This window comes from Watersipora subatra, chromosome 8 (assembly GCF_963576615.1).
Source record: "Watersipora subatra chromosome 8, tzWatSuba1.1, whole genome shotgun sequence".
NCBI lineage: Eukaryota > Metazoa > Bryozoa > Gymnolaemata > Cheilostomatida > Watersiporidae > Watersipora > Watersipora subatra.
The window spans coordinates 40,469,365-40,495,202 of NC_088715.1; the positions used below are offsets into that span (position 1 = coordinate 40,469,365).

At 36.0% G+C, this 25,838-nt stretch overlaps 1 protein-coding gene across 1 annotated transcript in view; it reads left to right on the forward strand.

The window, feature by feature from the left end:
* The window catches only part of LOC137402556 (transcription factor SPT20 homolog), a 49,897-nt gene that overhangs the window by 17,604 nt on the left and 6,455 nt on the right, over positions 1-25,838 (forward strand). The window contains exons 7-15 of the mRNA XM_068089058.1: positions 5,945-6,001; positions 7,121-7,219; positions 8,195-8,383; positions 8,725-9,019; positions 9,250-9,360; positions 9,765-10,034; positions 10,404-10,634; positions 18,232-18,288; positions 20,825-21,186. Coding sequence (XP_067945159.1) covers positions 5,945-6,001; positions 7,121-7,219; positions 8,195-8,383; positions 8,725-9,019; positions 9,250-9,360; positions 9,765-10,034; positions 10,404-10,634; positions 18,232-18,288; positions 20,825-21,186 — 1,671 coding nt within the window. The remainder of the gene's footprint in view (positions 1-5,944; positions 6,002-7,120; positions 7,220-8,194; positions 8,384-8,724; positions 9,020-9,249; positions 9,361-9,764; positions 10,035-10,403; positions 10,635-18,231; positions 18,289-20,824; positions 21,187-25,838) is intronic.

Genomic DNA, 25,838 nt, shown 5'->3' on the forward strand with positions numbered 1-25,838 from the left:
GATCTGAATAGTGATGGCTTTATGAGTTGGCATTGTAGGCAACTAAACATAACTAGTTGAGTTAATTAGTTCCAATACAATTAATGTGGCTGTCTCTAAATATTTTCTCAAAGCATTGTCGGCTTGTGATTGCCTGACTGGCTACCTTAATAAATAATCCCGTCAAGACACTGCTGCGGGTCAATGCAATAGAACAATTACTTTTCACAAGCTGCCAGTCTCAACCAGAATGTCGACGGTAAAGGTTGTCAAAGACAGGCCTGCAGCTCATTGTGTCGTGCAAAGGAAATATATAGCTAAAAAGAAATCGGAAAATCCAGAGCTGTACAAGGCTAAGCATTCGCAACAAGTACGTGAGGCATGGGCAAAAGTAACAGCCAGCCTTACAGAGGAGCAAAGGGCTACTCGAAGAGAGAAGGAACGGCTCAAGAAGGCTGCTCAGCGTCAGAAGGCTCGTGAACTGAAAGCAAGCACCAGTAATCAGTCAACACCAGGATACACAACTACTCAAGCATTTGGTAAGTTATAACAAAATCAATCAGTTCAATTGCATTGGTTTTAATTAATAAGAATTGTGTTATAAAATTTTGACTTCGATCACTTTGTAGCAAGTACAAGTATCAAAGGTTAATAACCAAGTGCTTTAATTTTTCACAGGAAAGGCATCACGGAAGGTACAGAAGACATTGCCAAAATCCCCTACTAAGCGAGCAATAGTTCTGTAGAAATAGAAATGGAGAGAAATGGATGTGGCCCACCCCAAGAAATATCGAAGTCACCCACTCTAACTTTATCCTCGATATTAACCCAGAGCTCATTCCATGCGACAACAATTGTTGAGCCTATTGGCTGCTGAATGCTGAGGCAGTCAAAGCTGCTTACAGTCAATATAAACGTAAATACATGTAAATTTGCAAGGTGCATGTCCTTGTGATCTTATTTGTCATTTCTTTATCTAATTTCCAATATTTATCTAAGATATTAATTATTTATCGTTTTTTGACATGTCTGGTCACTTCCTGTAAACTCAACATTTTTTAGCTCTATAGTTTTAGTTTTGGATTCAGTGCATGCTAGTTTTAGATGTAGTATTCCATTAAAATGGTTGTAGTTTATTTTAGCTAAATACTTTACTGTCTATCAATAAAATATGTGGAAAAATCAAGTGATCCGAAATGTCCCTTGTATGATGTCCCTTGTATGATCAAACTTAGTGGTAAATAATCTGTGGTTTAATGAGAACCATTAATGGAATCTGTTAGTTCTTTCACACTGAACATTGAAACATACATAGCAAACATCAGCTAAAAGGAATTTAAAATGTGATCATATACTTCACAGAGTTTTCAGCCTAAAATTGAAGTTTCGTTTTTAGCGATTTTTCTGCGTCCCTTGTATGATGGGCCTTAATTACCTTATAATTATGGATTGACTTAAGCAATTTTAAAGTTTTTTGTCTTAAACTGTTCATCCTACTGAACTGCTTCAGCATGAGAAAATTGTTTACCAAAATCCAAAAACTCAAAGCACAATTCTAGTTTAAGTGCTTCAGGATGTCCCTTGTATGATAACGGAAATACTGTGACTTTACCCTAATGATGTTTTTGCTGCAATCCCCTCGCGGTCATTTACTCTTCTTAGTTGACGTTCCTGATCAGTCTGGGATGGTCGAAGTTGTGCTGTACTTTCTCTGTCCATTCTTTGCTGTTCAGTTTCGAATGCTTTAGCAGCGGCTTTCCTCATCCTGTCTTTTCTAAAGGTCCAGACACACTAGGCAATTTTATCGCGTGCGTCATGAGAAGGGCGGAGATATCACTGGCGTGTGCCTAAACACACTTGAGCAGTTCACCAATAAACGATATAGTGGGCACGCTCACAAACTCTCAATAAAATTTCATAACATTATTTTCTTCGGAGTGGTTAATAAATTTAGGTAAGTCAATATGGCGCCATCTTGGCAACGACGTAAGCGTTTTTCGCTTTTGTTATTAAACCTATCTCACCGTCACAGATTGTACACTACAAGAAGGCATAAGAAAGAACGGTTATTGTATTTTGTAGTATTTTACGATTTTTATATATAGTTTAATTTATAGTAGTTTTTTAGATTTAATATTTTAAATATTTGCCATTTTCAAGATGGTCAACCTGTGCAACGATTGACTCCAAATGTCGGTTTTCAACCTAGATTTTTTGTAATTTTTGTGTATTATGTCGTACAGGATTGGGTGTGCTTTTATTAAATTTATGAATGATTCAGTTTTCGTTCTGATGATGTTTCAATCGTAACAAGTTAGCAAAATGTTGCTGCTGTATGTTGGTGAACATCTATAAGAAATAACTACCCGCCATAAACTTGCATTCTGGGAGAAACCAATCAATCGAAATGCATTCCGCTAGCGATAAAGTTGTGATGAGAATGTCTAGCGTTATCGCTCTGCATGAGCTCGCTGAGCGAGTTCTTGTGCAGATTAGCGTCACGCAGTGCAATATCGCGCTAAATATCGCTCAGTGTGTTTTGATCTTAAGTCTTTCTTCTCTTTCCTCTCTGATGATTCATTGCAGTTTCTTCTTTATGGAAGCATTAGAGCATGTGTAACTTCTGAGATTACATGTATTTAACAGAATAATTTAAAATTAAAATAAATTGAACTATGTTTAAATTTAAAACACGGTATTCAAATTATGTTTAGAAAATGCAGATCTGAAGTAATAACGATAATCAAGCAAACTTTACAAACTTATATTAAAAACTTCTAAATTTATAAAAACTATATAATTGTAATACCGGTAGTTATTTATTAAATATAAGAGAGTGAGGAATAACTGATACTTCTAATCTTACACGATAGTCCAGTAAACCTTATAGATAATCTTACTATCTTACAGATAGTCACCGTAGTACTGTAACTATGTTTGTTTTAAAATGTGAAATCAATCACAATTTACTAATTTGTTACGTTGGAAGGAAATATGTGTAAGCCAATACACAAAGTGAGAACTGTAGTGAACTTTTGTGAAACATGTGTGTAACGAACTCAATATTCGTCTGTTGAGAAAAGGTAATTGTGCTTGTTAATATACTATATCGATATTAAAAATAAATGCTAAATAAAAAATAGTCAATATTTATACAAACGATGATGCTTTAAATAAGACAGATTAAAAATTTAATTTTAATTGAAAGAAACAACTTAAAATCCATAAATAAAGAAAATAAGCAGATTTTGTTCGTATTTAATGATTGCGGAATGCGAGGTAAGCGCCAAGAACTCCCTATAAATTAATGTGCTATAATCGGAATCAAGGAAAATGTTGGAAAAAAAGTCTTTTGAGCAGATGAAATAAATTAGGAGATCAAATAAATGTAAATGGGAAATAAATAGCAAGTATGTAAATTACAAAACAGATGATTTGGTAATGATATAATTAATACAAACTGAAAAAAGCAAATAAAAATTGTGAATTTGCTGAATTGATGACAATTAGTGCATAGAAGTGCGTGTATAAAAAGGTCACTATACAGTAACTTTAGTGTATTTAGTGGTTATGATCTGCAAGAAAATGTAACATTGCAATGTACTGCATGCACTACGCATCGCAGAAAGTTTTTACCTTTGAGACGGACGTATAACAAAAGTTGAATTTCGTTTAAATGAATTTACCTTACTAAACACATACTTAGAGCTAAGTTTTAGTATTTATTTTACTAAAGTAAACTTTAAATTTGTTGTAGGCTAAACTTTTATCAACTACATGTATACGTTTTCGTTTTCACTATAACTTACACCATAACTTACACCGCTGAACATCTCTTAATGAGTTGGGGAGGGATTTCGGCACATTGCCAATTTTGTCAATAATCAGTACACAGATTGCACAAATATAATTTCGAGAGAAGTTTTTGTTGATATTGTGTGACGGAAAAAAATCACCCTAATGAAAAAAATTACCAAAAAAACGTAGTGGTTCATAGAGTTATGTGAAAACCATCGCATAACAGGGGCATCGTAACGCGTGGGCGCAATCTATCAATTAATACGTCATTTAGCATGCGCAATTGAAAAAAGGGTATTCAGGATAATCAGGATAAGAGCGGTAGAATACAAATGACTGTATAGCTCAGTGGTTAAAAACTTGCGGTTGCAGTATCCGTGAGTTCAAATCCTACACCGAGTGAGCTTTTCATTCCAAGATTTTAATAGCTATAACTGGTCAGGCAGACATCCGAACAGATATTTTAATAATTTGAGATTTATAGGCAAATAAACTAGATGAATGCCTGGCTAACTTAAACATTCTAACTTTTGCAGGTTAACTGAAGGTGTTAGTTTATTTGTGTGTACTGTGTTTACTTCTGTGTACTGTGTTTATTCCTGTGTAATTCATACTGTACCAGCTGCAGTGCCTTCTACAGCTCTATACTGATTGCAGTAGTCTTGTAGGATATATGAGTTTAAACAATTCTCTTCTGGTCAACAATTCTAGCGTAACCCTAGCTGAAATATTTTGTGTGGAGCCATGAAAAATTGGAATGTGTAATGAAAGTTTTTGCACAATTTATTTCGTAGTATAGCCAGTTGGAGAGTGTAGTGTATTGGATAAATGACTGTCTTCAGTACTGGAGGCTGTGAGTTCAATCCCAGTAACAAGTGGATTTTTTATTGCTAGTTTGTAATAGCTATAACTGGACGCGGTGATAACAGAAAACACAAGATTAATGTCTACATTTGAAATTAAGAATGATAAATGTGGTATGTTAAACAAAAAAAATTTTCTGTGCAAAAACTTTCTTATTAATCGCACAATGCCGGGTATTCATCTGTATTTATATATTAGAGAATGCGTGTCTGCATTTTGGTCAAACTGCAAAAATGATAGCGTTTTTCTTTGCAGCTAGTTTCACTGAACTACACAAACAATAAACATAACTTTTCTCTGTCAAACGCATTGGTTCTTGGGCAAAAGGTTTTGCACATAGTTGAGTTAGTGATTGAGGCTTTTTATTATTTTGCTGTATTGTCAGAAGTTAATTTTTTGTAAGAGTTCCTGGAGTATAGATTTTTTTTATATGGGTGAATTTGCTTCAACTGATTCATTAAAGTTAAGATGGCTAAAAAGTTGAGAATTGAGTCGTAGTGTTTTGCGCTTAAATACTAAAGGGAATCGATTCTTTCATGACCTATGATGCAAAAAAATTGAGAATTGAACTATTAATGAGATTTGAATTGAATCGAGCCATTTTAAAGCTTTAAAACATCTCTAGTTTGTAATGAAGTAGAAAAAAGTAGCTGTATAGCATAATGCTACTAGCTAGCAGTTGTATAGCATAATGCTACTAGCTAGTAGCTGTATAGCATAATGCTACTAGCTAGTAGTTGTATAGCATAATGCTACTAGCTAGTAGTTGTATAGCATAATGCTACTAGCTAGTAGCTGTATAGCATAATGCTACTAGCTAGTAGTTGTATAGCATAATGCTACTAGCTAGTAGTTGTATAGCATAATGCTACTAGCTAGTAGTTGTATAGCATAATGCTACTAGCTAGTAGTTGTATAGCATAATGCTACTAGCTAGTAGCTGTATAGCATAATGCTACTAGCTAGTAGTTGTATAGCATAATGCTACTAGCTAGTAGCTGTATAGCATAATGCTACTAGCTAGTAGCTGTATAGCATAATGCTACTAGCTAGTAGCTGTATAGCATAATGCTACTAGCTAGTAGTTGTATAGCATAATACTACTAGCTAGTAGCTGTATAGCATAATGCTACTAGCTAGTAGCTGTATAGCATAATGCTACTAGCTAGTAGTTGTATAGCATAATGCTACTAGCTGGTAGTTGTATAGTATAATGCTACTAGCTAGTAGTTGTATAGCATAATGTTGCTAGCTAGTTGCTGCATTAGCTAATGATCAATCTGCTCTCAATTGACTTTTCTAGGTGGTTGACTCATGGAAAAGAGCTCCTATAGAACTCAGTCCTGTCTTTGATACAGATGTAAGTACATGTAGATAATTATATGTTTGTAGCCTCTTTATATTCTCTCTTTAACTTTCAAACTATTAATTTTGTAACAGGGTGTGACACGGGGGGGGACAAATCCTAGCCATTGTCTTAGATAATTTGCACCAGATGATTAAAAGGTTTTTATCAGCACGATTTTAAAGTGCATAAGCTGCAGAAGAGACTTTGTGTTGTAGTCTCACTCTTTCAGACTTAATTAGAGTTTAGCAACTTATGAAATATTCACGCTGAGTTATATGCATGATTGGAATCGGAACAGAAATTATTCATTAGCTCTGTAATTATGTTATCATCTGTTATCGGTATCATCTATACAATGTTTTTATTTCACTCAAACTTTGTCTGTCGTCAATTTCAATTTTTTACAGGTTTTTAAGGATTCATCAAAGACTTTTAAGAAGTGATTCAATAAATGCATGAAATATTTGGCCTATATGTTAGGGTCAGGCTACCAATAAGAAAATGCGTTCAAAAAGTAACTTTGGTGATGCTTCTAATAAGAACACCATAATCTCTAATAAATGTACATAAAAGTGTCAAGTATCCATTCTTCACTGATACTGACTACCTGCGATAGTTGTCAGATCAAATAATACATGGGCAATAGGATAGCACCTGTAGTAGTTGTCAGCTCAAATAATACATGGATAATAGGATAGCACTTTTAAATTGCTCGCTCTCTCTTTGTTAATTCTAAAATGTAAATTAGTCTTCTGTAGCTGAAAGAAAGGAATTTTTACCAATCTACAACAAATTGCTTTCACCTTACTTTTCTTGAGGTTGCACGACAGCTGGATAATAGTGCTTATTCTTACTTCTAACTCCGTGTATTTTATATATTTGTGCTTATATCATGAGATGAGTTTATATATTCTTACTTCAAACTGTCAATTCCATATATTTGTACGTCGAGTATTGTGTACTTAGTATATGTGTGAAAATTTGTCCGAGGATGCTGCTGTCTCATGCTGTACAATAATTCTTTTTGCCTCTTATTTTTCTCCTGAATTCTTATCCTAGATCTCCTCTTAATCAATATAATTTCTGGTGCCATCTCCGAGAAAAAGCAGCTTGCGGTTGCATATTTTACAGGTTGCCGTGTTGGCTAAAGCTTGTGTTTCTAAAGCGCCCAGCAGTGATTGCACCCCAATAGTTGTCGATGAATATGCCATTGAAACTGAGCGACCTATGGTATGTCCTTCACCTTTCTAAAGATTACTTATCCAATCATTGGTGAAATTTTTATTGGCTGTTTTCAGCCAGGCCTGTATTCCCTGGTTGCAAGTTGGGACTGCAAATGTTAGGCGACTAGTTATGAACACCTGAAGGTGTGGGGGCGGTGTAAGCCCCCTCCCCCCAACGGGGTTCGGGCAGTGTCCCAAAGCTCTGGACCTTTTAAGCATCAATAACCCTCAAATTATGCATAAATGCAATCAATTGTAGGCATCAAAATCTACATGAATTTATTGTTCATGGTAGGCACAACTTTTTCTTTATTCAACGAACGATATAAAACTCATGACACTACAGATTTCTGTAAAGGACATTGACAGAACAAGATCTATTACTTCTTTATTGCAAAAGCTCTTGTTCTGTCAATGTGTCCATGGCAGAAATCTTTCACAACTGATTCTGTATCTACTTCAACATCTTTATATATGTGTAATATTAGAAGATTATTTAGAAGAGCCTGCCCCATAGTGTTCCTCATCGATGTTTTGATTCGCTTCAATGCAGAAAAAGATCTCTCACTCACTGCATTAGTAGCAGGCAAAACCGATATTAGATTAGTGAGCCTCTCCACTTCGTGCTAGTTGCTCTAATAATTAGTAGTTGGAAATTCCAAGTGAATGAGCTTAGACTACAATTCTTAGTACTTAGCGGCTGAAAATCACGAAAAATTTGGGGCGACTCAGCCGCCCAGCCACCCCAGGGAATACGGGCCTGTTTTCAGCCTTGAAAAATATCTAAAATATTTTTCGCAGAATTCAGTGGCTACATTAAATACATTAAGAAGAGCATATTAGCAGAGAATATTATTCATGATAAATTGCTCTCTCAGTTGCTAAAGTTTTATCATCAGTATGAATAGTTTCAGAATAGCAGTATGGTGCATTGTCAATGCAAAGGCCAGGTCTCTTGATCACCACTATTCTGTTTTCTTAGGGAAGACTGAACCGAAGCCACCTCGTCATTCTGAAGAAACCATCTGATGAAAATTTTCTTGGAGAGCTGCGTATAGACCACATTGAAGGTGACACCAGCAGGTGCTCGTTTGAACTCGGCACGGAACCTCTGAAGGAAAAATACATTGAACAGTTAATTGAGATATTTTCGGAAGAGGGTCGGAGACAGGTGTGTTTGCCCTTGTATCAAGTTTCTTGTAACCTGGAGCATTCACACTACATTACATCACATTACATCACATTCATATTACATAAACACTTATTACTTGTATTCACACGTATGGTTCATTTTATGCCTACATATCTTCTAGTTCAGTATAAAATACCATCTTACTTGCTTATTCCATACAACGTACGTCCATACATATGTATATACATATGTACATACATAGGTATGTATACACACACATACATACAAACATACAAAGGTACATAACTAGGCAAATACACACGTACATACATACACACAGACATACGTACAGACGTACACACATTTTAATGTATTTGTAGGTAAAAATTACACGCACCCAGCCTGGCCTGCAGCCTACCGTTATTTATACATCGGGACCATCTCACCAAGGGAGTATAACTCCCAAATCTTCTAGTAGCCAAATTCGATTTTCGACTTCTATGCCAACCTCCAGCCAAACTAGTTTCAGGTCTTCTAATGATTGCCAACAAGCTAATCAAATATCACAGGACACGCAATTAACAGAGCCAGTGTCACTCATTACATTGGAGAAGCAACCAACTATTAAATTTTCTTTGACATCTCAGCCAGGCTCATACTCATTGGCTAAAGCAGGTCAGCATATTATGCCACTTTCACTCCGCGTGAGTCTATATACACCATATTCTCTTTTGCTCTCTAGTTATTAATAGCTCTCATACATCATGTTCGACAGAGACTCGTCAATCGTTATGCGTGTGATTTGTCTCATCAGTTGTTGGCCGCTTTGCATGTTTTTTCCGTTGGCAGCTATTTGTCATTAGATCTGTCATCGGTTTTACTAGATACCGTTGTTCGTTATGTAGAAGAATCAATGTCATCAAATCAAAGCGGTTCAGCATCTCTCCTACAGATGGGTAGACAAGGTCTGAAGATACCGGGAGGTTTACTGTCTTCCAATCAGTCTTCACATTCCGGTGATTCTTTCTTATTCCTCCGCATGGCACTTTTAAACTCTACATCATTTTTTACTTGAAGCCAATTTAACTCATGAGAATGATTTGATTCAATTTTCTTATGGAGGCTCTTTTCTAAGCTGTTCTTCACCTTTGAAACAAAGTTGCTAGCACTACTTGAGTATGTAGCGTCCTTTGAAATTGTAGAGTTCTACTTCTTTTCTTTTGAGATTGTAAAGTTCAACTTTACTAACTTTGAACTTGAAGGGTTTTACTTCACTACCTTTGAACCTGTAGGTTTACTATAGATGCATATCCAACAGAGTAATGCATGAGTAGCGATTCACATTCTTTATCTCACTCCTACCATTTTGGACACGGCTACATGTAAGTGTAACAGATTTGTGTTTTTTTTTGTTTGGCAGAGCCAATAACGAATCCAAATGAGCGAAGTGCTATCAAGGAGCCGTCTGCGGTTAGTGCTCACTTTCTCAAGTCTCCTCCTGTAACATCATCTGCCAAGCAACTCGCTGACAGCTTTGGTAAAACAACATTTATTATGTCAAAAGGTGCCACAGGTCTTCCTGTTGGCAAATCACCTGTTGCCGGCTCCATCGCTCAGCTGACCGCCAAATCAGCGACCCGTAGTCCTGTTGTACAACTGTCAGTTGGCTCTCAAGCTGCGAAGCATATTGGCAAGTCGCTATTTATTATGTAGCTGTAAATGCCCATATTTCCTTGTGAATATATTTTTGGGTGTGAATATGTTAGTAGGGTGTTTGTACAGGTTTTACAACTTATATGTGTGTATGTATATACATGCATGTGCACAAGTTTTTAAACTTCGGTTGGTGTCCATGTGTGCTTAGGCATGTTTCCATGTATACGTATGGCGGAGTACAGGTCTATAGGCTCTAAAGGTTTGTACGTTAAATATGTTTGTACAAATCGATGGGCTCATGTTGATGCTTATGTGCATTTGTACAAGGTATTGTTCTACACTCTTGTCCACAAGTATTTATGCCTACCTAAATTCATTTTTTACTTTTTTGATCCTTGATCAGGGCTCTCTACTTCCACGAACTCGGGGACACCAGTCAGTCTCCAAAATATAACTGGTTTACAAACAGTGCACGGGCTCCACAATGTGCAAGTCTCTCTCACAAGCCTTGCGCAAGGTGGCATAGCTGTACCAGTCACTCTCCTCAGCAGTATGTCAGGGAGTCAGCCTATTTTCTTACCTCTTAACGTGATGGAATCTTCAACCAATCAACAGGTTCTAAATCGCTTCAGCTGTTAATTGATGTTTAAAGATGTGGTTGCGTCAAATTTGAGTTGATTTTAAAAGAAAAAAATTTTTTTCTATCCGTTGATATGTTGTTTGTTGTGTTAGGCGATCTCATTGTCAAGATATTGAAGATTAAAATCGACAAAAGATTGATCGTGGTAAAAATGCTCAGACCAAAGAAACATGCCCAGACTTGCCCAAAATGATGTAACGGGTGATACAACTTGTCTCTATCTCTCGTATTCACAAACGCTATTGCGATAAAAGTCTAATCCTTCACGGCTTTGTTGGTATATATTTTATTTTGTATTTGCTCATGTTGGCTAGAATAACATTTTAAACCCAACTACAGATACATTATTATGAATGTTTCAAACGCCTCAAATAAGGAAAATTAAAAACTTGTCATATTAACTTCCTCTAAATGCTGTGTAAACATTTGAGTACCGACTACCAATTCTACCGGTCTACTGTAATTAGGTCGGTGACTTAGCTTATTTGATCACGACCTTTGTATCAGCTAAGTTTTCAGTTGCTACACGCACACCAAACTAGCTACTAAATAAAATAGGCACGCAGCCATCTTTGGAAATAATATGTTCGGATATATGGCGAAACCAACTGCATCCTAAAATGTCATGTTTAGTCTGTTATCTAGTCATTATTAGTATCAATTTGTAGAAAATTTTACTGGTCCATTCGATTAGTTAATTCAAGTACAAAACAAATGGTTTTATGAGTTGACCGAAATAGTGAACGCAAAACAACATCAAGTTCGTTGAAATCAATTAACCCACCGATGCTGGGTGGAGTGGTTAGCCCACCCTACTTTCGCTTAGTAGGGTGGAGCATAAAATTTTTTGAGCTTAATATTTGGTCCGTTGGAATTGAGTCGAGCTATTCAAAAGTACCTGTCAATACAGCTCTGATCACACTTCATAAATCCATCTATCAGAGAAGATTTCAGCACAGATGATCACAGGACTATAATGTATTCAATATGTTCTGCAAATCATGTTTTGCATTGTCTTCAATAATATTATTTTATTATATAATTTTTACAAGCCAAAAAATTTCATCGCAGCACAAAGTTTTTATTAAAAACATCCATCCAAGTCGTGGCAATTCACATAGTTTCAGTTCATATAATAGGACAGATTAATCTACTGCAGCAAACTCAAACAAAACATATTGTGGTTTGTGCAGCACACATTCGTGTCTCTCTTTCCCATTTATGGCAGTTTTCAGATCGACACGACTGCTCCGCTAGTGAACCTGTAAACATAAACATCCTGCAATATTAAAACAAATGTAATAAATGTCATTCGTATATATATATATATATGTATATATATATAAATCTGAGCTGCACTGATGAGGCTTCAATAGCCGAAACAGTACTGTCTGTAGCATGAGTTTATATATATATATATATATATATATATATGTCATTCTAACGCGTATCTACTGAAAGCTTTCAATTTGAGAGTTAGATAGATTGCGAGTGTAATTTTCAAAACGAATAAATGTTTAACAAAAGCATAAATACGCCAAGCCAACAATTCAAAGCTTTGTTTCTGAGAGTTAAAGATGAGCATTGATCAATCGATTTTTTTCACTTTTTACACACTGAACATAAATTCTAATCATATATCTAATTTACTAGCTAAAACTGCCGAAAAAAATTTTAAGCAAATTTTATAGCTAGATGAAACGTTTAAAAAGTTATGAAACGATGATTCGCGATGGCAAAAAGTTATAATTTTACTTATTAGTAGATTTATTCATGAGTACTAAAATTATTACTGTTAGTTCAGAATATATGTATAAGATACTCAAAGTTAAAGATAAATTTACCTCCATTCTTCTATCTTCCTCTGCAGCATAACGCTGCTGACGCCTGTCAGCTCTAACCATAACCTGTCAGATGATTAATTTAAAATAAATATGTTGATGCATGTAGCTACTAGAATCTACTAGTAGTCGATTAGCATAACTAACTAGTAATAGAGTAATCTCCCTAACAACGAGAATCTTCGACATCACAGACAACTCGTTTTACGAGCAATAACATTTAACATGACCTATATAAAAATGTTGTCCTGATGATTGGCTAAAGAAGAGATTTTATATTTATCACTCGCAGACTCTTTTCACATGTATCACTCGTTACTTCACGAACGAAGCACCCACTCGAATCTGAGCTTTTAAAAAGGTGTCATCATTCAAACGCATACATCTCTGGACAGGGTTAGTTTACAAAGACAATAATGACATTAAATTGTAGTTTATGTTTTAGCCTTTTATTGGTCTTAATTTCATTAAATCTACCTTTTTGACGCAACTACATCTTTAACAACATATCAAAATATTCCTTATAATTAGAGCATGGTATCATATCAAGGCATTCATAACAGTGTTGTAACTTCTAGTTTGAACTAGTATGAAATCATTTATAATAGTGATACCACTCCTTAATATAAAGTAATTTGTAACAGTGATATCTACTAAATATGGAGTTACTAGTTAAATGCCCGGCGCTGCCCGAGGATTAAAAGTTTTTGCACAAAAAATTAATTTTATTTAACATATAACAACACTTACCATTTTAACTTTCAAACTATATATCATGAGGAAAATGTTTTGTGCAGGTCAAATAATTTCAGAAACAAAATAAAACAACTATGAAAATTTTTTAAGGTAATTGTGAAATAATTAGCAAGTAATAGCTAAATTAAGTCTGTATTGCCAAAATTGCAATAAAAGATGATTTAGTAATGATACAATTAATAACAAAAGAAAACAAAATAAAAATCGGGAATATGTTGAATTGATAAAAACAATTCTTGCATGCAATTCTTGGGGGGGGGTGTGTGTTTGTGTAAAAAAACTTTGAATATGATAATACTGATACCTCTCGATTCCGGTACAAATGTAAAAATGAGATGAAGGACTGTCTTTGTCTAGTATTTCATCTGACCGAACAGAGAGAATATGTAGAGGCTATTCCTACTCGAGATAATGCAATTGTCCGCTTGAAAAGTATTGGCCTTCATAGATTTAGCAATTGAACCTTACGAAAACCCGGAAATAGAAGTGTAACGCACATTTGAAATTGAAACGGCACTTTTAAAAGCTACAAATTAAAAAAATAGGTGATAGAAGTAAAAGACTAGTTTTTAAACAATTTCAAAAAATAACAAATTCGAAAGGTCCCATTAGATAATCGTCGAAAGGGCACATTTGGCGTGCACGTTTGCACCATATGCGTGTGCATGCGGTATACAGTATATGATAAGAGCGACACATTGATAAGGACTGTATAGCTCAGTGGTTATGTGGTTTGGAACTTGCTATTGCAATCACCGTGAGCTCAAATCCAGCATGTCGTGAGCTTTTAATTCCAAGATTTAATAGTTATAGCTGGACAGGCAGACATCCAAACAGACGGAAAGTTGAATCACAAACTTTGAGATTATGAAGACCTCAATGGAAGAATGATCGTCACATTTTCTCAAAATACTAGATTTATCTTCTCTTGAATAGTTCTAGCCACAAAGTTTTGTCTCTGAGACCAAGTTTCAGCAAAAATGATCAAGGTTCAGAGATATTCTTGCCTAAAATAAACTAGCTCTTTGCAAAAATGCTTAATGTCCTAGGGCTACACAGCAACAACAACAACAACTATTTTCCAGTCATGTGATTACTTTCAGCCGATAGCAACGCGTACTTGTTTAGGAATTTCCAACTTATAACGATCGTTTTTTCTTGCGGGCATTCGAGATATTTAGTATTATTAGTGCTTTCTTAAGTACCTCTCAAGTTAGAAAACAGAGAATTGCTCATGCTGATTACGTCAGATTTTTCTATAAAATTATCCTAAAACCAAAATGCACTTTCAAATTTTTCTTTGAGAATTTCAAACCTGAAAACGAACATTTTTGTGTAAGTTTTTGTAAGTGCCGCCCGTGTTAGCAAACAGACAATTGTGTATTTTGATGACATTATTGCTAATTCAGATTCAGATTTTTGTGATTACACAGACAATTCAAGTAGCAGCACTGACTTTAATGGTTGTGAAATTAATAGTTGTGTGCGAATAAAGAACATTGTTGAGTATTGCTTCAGCTTCGGGGCGATCGTAGCTTCACATAGCCTTAAAAATGCACAAAGTGTAGATACATTGAATTTTTTCATAGCACTATTTGTTAACAAGTGTGCAAAAATAAAATGTATAACACAAACGTTCTAGATAGAGGTTCAAGTTGAAAAAATTTGTATACATATCATGAAGCAACATCTGCAATTTTCAACAAAATGGCTGGCAGTAGGACGATAGCTAAATTTGTACATGAATGGCAGTGAAAGGATTAATAACTTGATACAATGAACACAGGCAGTGGAGTGAAAGAAAATATCCAACGAGTACGAATAAGCAAAAAAGAAGTGTGTACAAAAGCGTGTAGCGCAATGCAAAACAAAATATTGCAGTTTTTCTAGGACACATTAAAAAAAGTTGTTGTAGTATTGTGACATGATCATTTTTGTTTGGTTGATTGGATGGTAAAAACCCCATATTTTACTGCAATATAGCACTTAAAATTAGAATATTATAATATTGTAACATTACCACCTAATAAAACATAATGCGTAGAGTTGTCAATGATGTCAAAAGTAAATCGATCAATGTCTGTGTAGTGGTTTTAACTTAGGCCATGTTGTGCCAACCCAAATTATGTCTAACGCTTTTTTGTTGATCACATTCCCAGGTAACATCCTTATTGACCAACAGCTAAAAGGTTTCTATGTTATAAGTTGGAATTCTTTCCAAAAAAAGTTTGTAAACTTTAAAATGGCTATATCTCAATTTTGAACAATTGTGACATTGATCGTTCTTCCGTTGAGGTATTCATATAGATAAGAGTACAGTTGGAGATGCAATGAACATACAGTAAACTGCATAATGAGCCAGGTGTTCTACTTTTGGTCATTTCTGCGATGTTTTTTATAACTTCTGCGACTAGCTTTGCTCCTTCACTTGGTGGTAAGGCCAACTCGGTAGCCGGCATTCATCTGACTGGAAGTGTTACTGAGAGCCGTTCCGTCTACTGATTCATGGCTTGGCCTGGTTGTGGCAGCAGTTGCCTTGACGTCAGCTCTTCTCTCTAGCTCAGTATTTGTCCTGGCGATTGGCCACCACACCCTCCTCGTAGTGGAGGCCCTCGGAACCACCGTCGGGAGAGGAGATCAGCTGGAATCAAAGCTGTTTCATCAAGACTTGGTCCTCTCTTTTCCACTTCTTTGCTCGGATGAGGCTGGCAGTTTTCAGGCTAACTCTTGTCAGTGGCGACTTTCCTCCAGTAACTGGTGGGCCTCTCCTAGTAGTGGTCTGCAGTTTTGATGAGGCGTGGTCAGTGTAGAGTAGGAACTGTTGTCTGTCAAGGTAAGGTTGGAAGTGTTTTACAGGCCGGAGTGAGTAGCACATGCCGACTTCTTCCTGTGCATCAGCGTCTAGGGTCACTTGCCAGTAGCCACTGACCAGGTCTAATGTGTTTAACAGTCTGCTGCTGGAGAGGGTGTCAAGGCTGTCGTCGATTCGGGGAAAGGGATGGTCATCCTGCTCGGTGACTCAGGATCAAGCCTGCTGGAGGGGCTTAGAGCTCCCGATGGTGTTGGTCCAGAAAAATGGCAGTTCTGTGTGGATTACCATTGACTGAATGCAGTCACCGAACAGGATGAATATCCCTTTCTCTGGATTGACGACAGCCTTGACACCCTTTCCAGCAACAGACTGTTAAGCACATTAGACCTGGTCAGTGGCTACTGACAAGTGACCCTAGACGCTGATGCACAGGAAAAAGTCGGCGTTTGCTACTCACTCCGGCCTGTAAAACACTGAACATGTGCTACTCACTCGGCCTGATCCCCAGTCATCCTGACTGAGGAAAGGAGAAAGGGATAGTCATCCTGTTCGGTGACTGCATTCAGCCAATGGTAATCCACATAGAACTGCCATTTTTCTGGATCGACACCATCAGGAGCTCTATGCCCCTTCAGCAGGCTTGATGAAACTTTTGCTGAAAAGGTCTTGAACTTTTCGTTCTATTTTGGCTTCCTTCTCTGGTCCAGACCAATGTGCAGGTTGCCGTATGGGTCAGGCTGGGTTTTTCTTACACTTCAATAGAGTGCTTCACCTTAGAGGTCTGTCTCACATATCCGTTATTTTGCTAAATGTGCTCTGGTAATGCGTCAACAACCTTGACAGCTGCACAGCTTATCCTGACTTCGCACTGTTTTTCTTGCTTGCCAAAAACAGGTCCTTCAGGTGGGCTTGTACCCATACCTCCTGAGTTTTCGTACTGCTTGTTGCAAAACCTCAGCTGGATAGGGGTAATTCCTCGTCTATTTGGTGGTTCTCTGTCTCCGTGTGCGCGTGTGTGTGCGTGTGTGTGTGCTGACCGTGATGCCGACTGGGAGATGTGAAGCCCGGTTTAAAAAGTTCAGACACCGTGTAACTACGCTTTCTTTTGGCCTAGGTTAATTCAAAATTGTAGCTAGCGGAAAAACTTTTAGGGAACCCTCTATCCCCAACGAGTAGTAGTTCTGGGTGGTGACCCAACATGGAATGGCTATCTCTGGTCTCGCCAGCATCAACACGTCTCTCAGGTTCTGCATCTTGCTAAGTAGAGCTGCCAATGTCTATCCGTACAGGTCAGAGGTTGATCGTCGATGGAAACCATGGGCTGCCGAAACTCCATAGCACAATGGTGTGCCATCAAAAAGGGCATCCCTAAGATGGCATTTTAACTTATTTGGCTCACTACAAAGGCCTCCTCGGTCTTCACATCTCGGGCTGTATGGGTAGACATATGACTCCGTAGAATGGCAGTCAGATTGCATCTGCCATGAGGAAGTAACTGTAACTCTCCTTCAACAATTCCCTCACGCTTGATGAAGCTTGTTTAACACTTGCTTACTTAGCAAGTTTGTGTTACATCTGGTGTCGATCAGGAACTGGACACACCACCCTTCTATTTTTCCGAGGAGGAAGTAGCTTCTAGAGTAGGGTCTTCCAGAGCCTGTGCTCTGATCAGTTTGGTACCACCCTTGCTTCAAAAGGCAAGAGCGGTACATCTCTGTAAGTGGTGAATAGAGACAATCATCAAGGAGTGTATTGCTCGTCTGCAATTTTCTGCAGAACCGGCAAATTCTTGGTTTTTAGTTCGTGTAGAGCCGTAGTTTGCTAGAAATAAATGTCCGTTGGGAATCAGCTGTAAACAATTAAATTTTTTGTGCCACCTTAGATTTAACCTTATGTCTTTTTGTGTATATAAATTTATTTTATTACAAATTATAGTATTTTACATTTCTAGATTTTTACCATCTCAATACTGTCCATGGTTACCTTTCAGTGGTCAATATGTACACACAAAATATGGGACAATGACTTTTGAAAAAGATTGCACATCAATAAAGACTCGCTTCCAAACCAAGTTTGTTGAAAAAATGTATGCCCCAGTTTTTTTTTCTGTTGAAAAGTGTTTGAAAGTTTATCAAATTTTTCTGCTGCCTAAAATGTCAGTACTTGGTATTGTAGACGTCAGTGTTAGGGCAGAGTTCATGCAGCACAGGTGTCAGGCCCATCGTTATCACCACACAAGGTGAGACTTACATGTACATCTGTCCTTTCTCATAAAGCTAATTACTTCTAAACCCTATTAGCCATACATAAATTTGAAGTTTGTAAACTTTGAGATTGGTGAGATACACGATTCAAGGCTATAGAGTCTGTGTTGAAGGCATCATATTGCTTTTGAATTACCACATATTATTGGTTAACGTAAGTCATTCGGTTTTCAATTACATACTCAACACATAATGGTAAACCTCTTCAAAAGTAGGTATACATACACTTCCACTATGTGCCACGGAGTAGTGTAATCTGAGATCTAAATCAACCAATTGACCTTTTACCATACCATACAACAGTTGTTACTAACTCATATGCCTCACTTCCTTTATTTCTATAACCCATATATCTATCTACTCAGTAGTAGTAATGTAGCAAATTCAGCTTGCATTTTTAGTTGTTTTCGCCTTAAAATGAAACAGATATAGCTTCTCATCAACTTTGGTATTGCCAGAAGAGGTTTTTGTTAGAGAATCTGTTATAATCCCCATTTTGTTTTTGAGAAATTGTCTTCACAGTGGAACCTCGGGTCTCGAACTCAATGGTTCTCGACCAACTCGGTTTTCAACCAAAGATTTTGAGATTTGTTCGTATTGGATCTCGAACATAAATTCGGCTCTCGACCAAACCGAAGCATGCGCGTTGAACTTGAAACAGCTCCAGAAACACCATGGAAACATTCGTTAACAAATGGAGAAGCAATTTACATTTCATAAATTCTGCACAAAAAGGGAGTAACCATCTGGGGCGACGTCTCCTCTATCGAAGAGATTGCTAGGGAGATAACCCCTCCAGTCGAGTTACCCTAAATTGTTTTGAAGGAGGATTCTCCTTCAAAGATGTGATGTAAACGTGCCATTGCTGTTTATATTTTATTTTTCACACGATTTTTGATGTAGCTTTCCTGCATTTTGTGGTATTGTATCTTAACCTTTAATTTTTTCGATGTTTCAAGAAGAAAACATATGAAATGTTTACTTTTGGTTTTCTTTTTCCATCATCATAAATAAAAAACCTTTTATTAAAATTGAACACAATCTATATTTACCCGTTTTTATTTATAGTATGCAGTATACAGTACAGTTAATGGTGTAACATGTTGAAAAAATACTTTACCCAAGTTGTTTTTCGTTTTGAAACAGATTAAAATTTACATAAATGTGTTCTAATGGGAAAAATTTTTTCTGATCTCGAACAACTCGATTTTTGAACAACCTTCTGGAACTGATTATGTTCGAGAACCGAGGTTCCATTGTAGTTATAATCAGTACATATCTAAATAACTATCATCATATTCATTACTGGCAACACTTCCATTTATAGAAATGTAACAGTATAGAGTCTCGGTTGTCTCACGATGTCAGCAGATGTTTGGGTTTATTGTAAGAACATTAAGATGGTTGGAACAGCACTTGTGATAAATAGTGGAGAAGATTGACTCCCCTTCCCTGTCGATATAAAGTACTGCGCATGCTGCTCGTCAGATCAGATATAAATCGCTGCCAGTCAGGTCATTTAGGAATCTTGCAGTCGGTCTCGAAGTGGTAATTAGATGGGGATATATTTAAACAAGCTCTGCATGAGCCTTTCATTTAGCCCAACATCGATAAATTAAAACGCATGAGCTGTCACCAGTCTTTCACACCTCGGCTGAGAACAACAAATCACGCACATTGAGAACAACAAAAATATGAAAGGTTTTGTTCTTAATGTGCTGTTTCATGGAAAACGTGTAGTAGGTTGTAAGATGACTGCACAGTAACTGATCTATCTGAACTCTGAGTAAAGCTTGCAGCCTCCCTTCTGTACTTTTTTATTTTAAAATTTTGTATGAAATGTTTTGCGCCACCAATTTGATTTTCTTATTCACTTTGGGTACCATTTGGGCAAAACTTTCTTCTACCAATGTTACCGTAGTTACAGTTGTCTGGCGGGAACAAACAAGCTTACATGCTTTGGCTTTTAGCATTTGCTTGAGGTATTGTTTTTTTCTTTGTCTGTTTTTCAATGGTTAAGTTGTTAATATGACACAGGACAGGGTATTAGTATGATCCAGAATAAGGTGTTAGTATGACCTAGAATAAAGTGATAGTATGACTCAGAATAAGGTGATAGTATGACCTAGAATAAGATGTTAGTATGACCCAGAATAAGGTGATAGTATGACCCAAAATAAGGTGATAGTATGACCCAGAATAAGGTGTTAGTATGACCCAGAATAAGGTGTTAGTATAACCCAGATTAAGGTGTTAGTATAACCCAGAATAAGGTGTTAGTATAACCCAGATCAAGGTGTTAGTATGACCCAGAGTAAGGTGTTAGTATGACCCAGAATAAGGTGTTAGTATAACCCAGAATAAGGTGTTAGTATAACCCAGAATAAGGTGTTAGTATGACCCAAAATAAGGTGATAGTATGACCCAAAATAAGGTGATAGTATGACACAGGTTAGGGTGCTAAGATGACCCATGTTTGTAACAAAAAAGCTAACTGACTGCTTCTTGTAGCCGGTGCAAATCAACAGATTATTGGAGGCCACCAAGGGCTCATAACTTTACCTGTTGGATCATCTCTTGCTCAGCAGCTACTTGCGGTCAACAAGCGGCCTCAAGCAGTAAACACTCAACTGCCAAGTCAACAGGCCTCTTCACAGATGCTCACCAATCAGCAGGGAACACCACAAACGTCTCACATTCCGTCCAATCAAAAGCAGTCCAGTGTTCAAATTGGACAATTGTTAGGCAGTCAGCAGATGCCCATTCAAATAGGTCATACGCCAGCCAATCAGCAGTCTTCTAGCATGCATGTTCCTCATCAAATAATAACCCAGAATTCTGGATCGTTACAAATGAGACCAGTTCCCACTACAGTAAGTCACTTACAGCGAGCACAGTGTCGCCTACAGCTAGCGCAGTAAGTCACCTACAACTGGCGCAGTAAATCACCTACAACTGGCGCAGTAAGTCACCTACAGCTAGTGCAGCAAGTCGCTTACAGCTAATGCAGTATGTCGCTTACAGTTAGTGCTGTAAGTCACCTACAGTTGGCGCAGTAAGTCACCTACAGCTAGTGCAGTAAGTTGCTTACAGCTAATGCGGTAAGTGCTATAGTAAGTCCACATTGTTGAAATGTAAAAATCTCCTTGAACTCTAGGGTTGTTATGGCAAACCTCAAGTTGACACTTATATGGCAAAGTTCGACAATTCCATTGTCATGCTTGATAGGCAAACAGAAATGTTGATTTGGATGATGTAAAATGTTGATATTAAAAGTTGAAAATGTTTTTGTAACTTGCCAGGAACAAACAGGGAAAAAAAGAGCTTGTTTTACCAACATCGATCATAATGAACAGTAATTGCTTTGCTTGTAGGTTTCCAGCTTCTCTATTCTTGATCTGATTTAATATCAAAAGGCATTCTAGTATGAAATCCTAGTGTGTGTATAGTCGATTCCTCTCAATATCTCAGTACAACTAATTCTAGTATGAAATACTAGTGTGTGTATAGTCGATTCCTCTCAATATCTCTGTACAACTAATTTAGTATGAAATACTAGTGTGTTTATAGTCGATTTCTCTCAATATCTCAGTACAACTAATTTAGTATGAAATACTAGTGTGTTTATAGTCGATTCCTCTCAATGTCTCTGTACAACTAATTTAGTATGAAATCCTAGTGTGTTTATAGTCGATTCCTCTCAATATCTCAGTACAACTAATTTTGTATGAAATACTAGTGTGTTTATAGTCGATTCCTCTCAATATCTCTGTACAACTAATTTAGTATGAAATACTAGTGTGTTTATAGTCGATTCCTCTCAATATCTCAGTACAACTAATTTAGTATGAAATGCAAGTGTGTGTATAGTCGATTCCTCTCAATATCTCTGTACAACTAATTTAGTATGAAATACTAGTGTGTTTATAGTCGATTCCTCTCAATATCTCAGTACAACTAATTTAGTATGAAATCCTAGTGTGCGTATAGTCAATTCCTCTCAATAGCTCTGTACAACTAATTTAATATGAAATACTAGTGTGTGTATAGTCGATTCCTCTCAATATCTCTGTACAACTAATTTAGTATGAAATCCTAGTGTGTGTATAGTCGATTCCTCTCAATATCTCAGTACAACTAATTTAGTATGAAATACTAGTGTGTGTGTATAGTCGATTCCTCTCAATATCTCAGTACAACTAATTTAGTATGAAATACTAGTGTGTTTATAGTCGATTCCTCTCAATATCTCTGTACAACTAATTTAGTATGAAATCCTAGTGTGTTTATAGTCGATTCCTCTCAATATCTCAGTACAACTAATTTAGTATGAAATACTAGTGTGTGTGTATAGTCGATTTCTTTCAATATCTCAGTACAACTAATTTAGTATGAAATCCTTGTGTGTGTATAGTCGATTCTTCTCAATATCTCAGTACAACTAATTTAGTATGAAATCCTAGTGTGTTTATAGTCGATTCCTCTCAATATCTCAGTACAACTAATTTAGTATGAAATACTAGTGTGTTTATAGTCGATTCTTCTCAATATCTCAGTACAACTAATTTAGTATGAAATACTAGTGTGTGTATAGTCGATTCCTCTCAATATCTCAGTACAACTAATTTAGTATGAAATCCTAGTGTGTGTATAGTCGATTCTTCTCAATATCTCTGTACAACTAATTTAGTATGAAATCCTAGTGTGTTTATAGTCGATTTCTCTCAATATCTCAGTACAACTAATTTAGTATGAAATACTAGTGTGTTTATAGTCGATTCCTCTCAATATCTCAGTACAACTAATTTAGTATGAAATACTAGTGTGTGTGTGTATAGTCGATTCCTCTCAATATCTCTGTACAACTAATTTAGTATGAAATACTAGTGTGTTTATAGTCGATTCTTCTCAATATCTCTGTACAACTAATTTAGTATGAAATCCTAGTGTGTTTATAGTCGATTCCTCTCAATATCTCAGTACAACTAATTTAGTATGAAATACTAGTGTGTTTATAGTCGATTCTTCTCAATATCTCTGTACAACTAATTTAGTATGAAATCCTAGTGTGTTTATAGTCGATTTCTCTCAATATCTCTGTACAACTAATTTAGTATGAAATACTAGTGTGTGTATAGTCGATTCCTCTCAATATCTCTGTACAACTAATTTAGTATGAAATCCTAGTGTGTGTATAGTCGATTTCTCTCAATATCTCTGTACAACTAATTTAGTATGAAATGCTAGTGTGTTTATAGTCGATTCTTCTCAATATCTCTGTACAACTAATTTAGTATGAAATCCTAGTGTGTTTATAGTCGATTTCTCTCAATATCTCTGTACAACTAATTTAGTATGAAATACTAGTGTGTTTATAGTCGATTCTTCTCAATATCTCTGTACAACTAATTTAGTATGAAATCCTAGTGTGTTTATAGTCGATTCCTCTCAATATCTCTGTACAACTAATTTAGTATGAAATCCTAGTGTGTGTATAGTCGATTCCTCTCAATATCTCTGTACAACTAATTTAGTATGAAATCCTAGTGTGTTTATAGTCGATTCCTCTCAATATCTCTGTACAACTAATTTAGTATGAAATACTAGTGTGTGTATAGTCGATTCCTCTCAATATCTCTGTACAACTAATTTAGTATGAAATCCTAGTGTGTGTATAGTCGATTCTTCTCAATATCTCAGTACAACTAATTTAGTATGAAATCCTAGTGTGTTTATAGTCGATTCCTCTCAATATCTCTGTACAACTAATTTAGTATGAAATACTAGTGTGTGTATAGTTGATTCCTCTCAATATCTCTGTACAACTAATTTAGTATGAAATCCTAGTGTGTGTATAGTCGATTCCTCTCAATATCTCTGTACAACTAATTTAGTATGAAATCCTAGTGTGTGTATAGTCGATTCCTCTCAATATCTCTGTACAACTAATTTAGTATGAAATCCTAGTGTGTTTATAGTCGATTCCTCTCAATATCTCTGTACAACTAATTTAGTATGAAATACTAGTGTGTTTATAGTCGATTCCTCTCAATATCTCAGTACAACTAATTTAGTATGAAATACTAGTGTGTTTATAGTCGATTCCTCTCAATATCTCTGTACAACTAATTTAGTATGAAATCCTAGTGTGTTTATAGTCGATTCCTCTCAATATCTCAGTACAACTAATTTAGTATGAAATACTAGTGTGTGTATAGTCGATTCCTCTCAATATCTCTGTACAACTAATTTAGTATGAAATCCTAGTGTGTGTATAGTCGATTCTTCTCAATATCTCAGTACAACTAATTTAGTATGAAATCCTAGTGTGTTTATAGTCGATTCCTCTCAATATCTCTGTACAACTAATTTAGTATGAAATACTAGTGTGTGTATAGTTGATTCCTCTCAATATCTCTGTACAACTAATTTAGTATGAAATCCTAGTGTGTGTATAGTCGATTCCTCTCAATATCTCTGTACAACTAATTTAGTATGAAATCCTAGTGTGTGTATAGTCGATTCCTCTCAATATCTCTGTACAACTAATTTAGTATGAAATCCTAGTGTGTTTATAGTCGATTCCTCTCAATATCTCTGTACAACTAATTTAGTATGAAATACTAGTGTGTTTATAGTCGATTCCTCTCAATATCTCAGTACAACTAATTTAGTATGAAATACTAGTGTGTTTATAGTCGATTCCTCTCAATATCTCTGTACAACTAATTTAGTATGAAATCCTAGTGTGTTTATAGTCGATTCCTCTCAATATCTCAGTACAACTAATTTAGTATGAAATACTAGTGTGTGTGTATAGTCGATTTCTTTCAATATCTCAGTACAACTAATTTAGTATGAAATCCTTGTGTGTGTATAGTCGATTCTTCTCAATATCTCAGTACAACTAATTTAGTATAAAATCCTAGTGTGTTTATAGTCGATTCCTCTCAATATCTCAGTACAACTAATTTAGTATGAAATACTAGTGTGTTTATAGTCGATTCCTCTCAATATCTCAGTACAACTAATTTAGTATGAAATACTAGTGTGTGTATAGTCGATTCCTCTCAATATCTCAGTACAACTAATTTAGTATGAAATCCTAGTGTGTGTATAGTCGATTCTTCTCAATATCTCTGTACAACTAATTTAGTATGAAATCCTAGTGTGTTTATAGTCGATTTCTCTCAATATCTCAGTACAACTAATTTAGTATGAAATACTAGTGTGTTTATAGTCGATTCCTCTCAATATCTCAGTACAACTAATTTAGTATGAAATACTAGTGTGTGTGTATAGTCGATTCCTCTCAATATCTCTGTACAACTAATTTAGTATGAAATACTAGTGTGTTTATAGTCGATTCTTCTCAATATCTCTGTACAACTAATTTAGTATGAAATCCTAGTGTGTTTATAGTCGATTCCTCTCAATATCTCAGTACAACTAATTTAGTATGAAATACTAGTGTGTTTATAGTCGATTCTTCTCAATATCTCTGTACAACTAATTTAGTATGAAA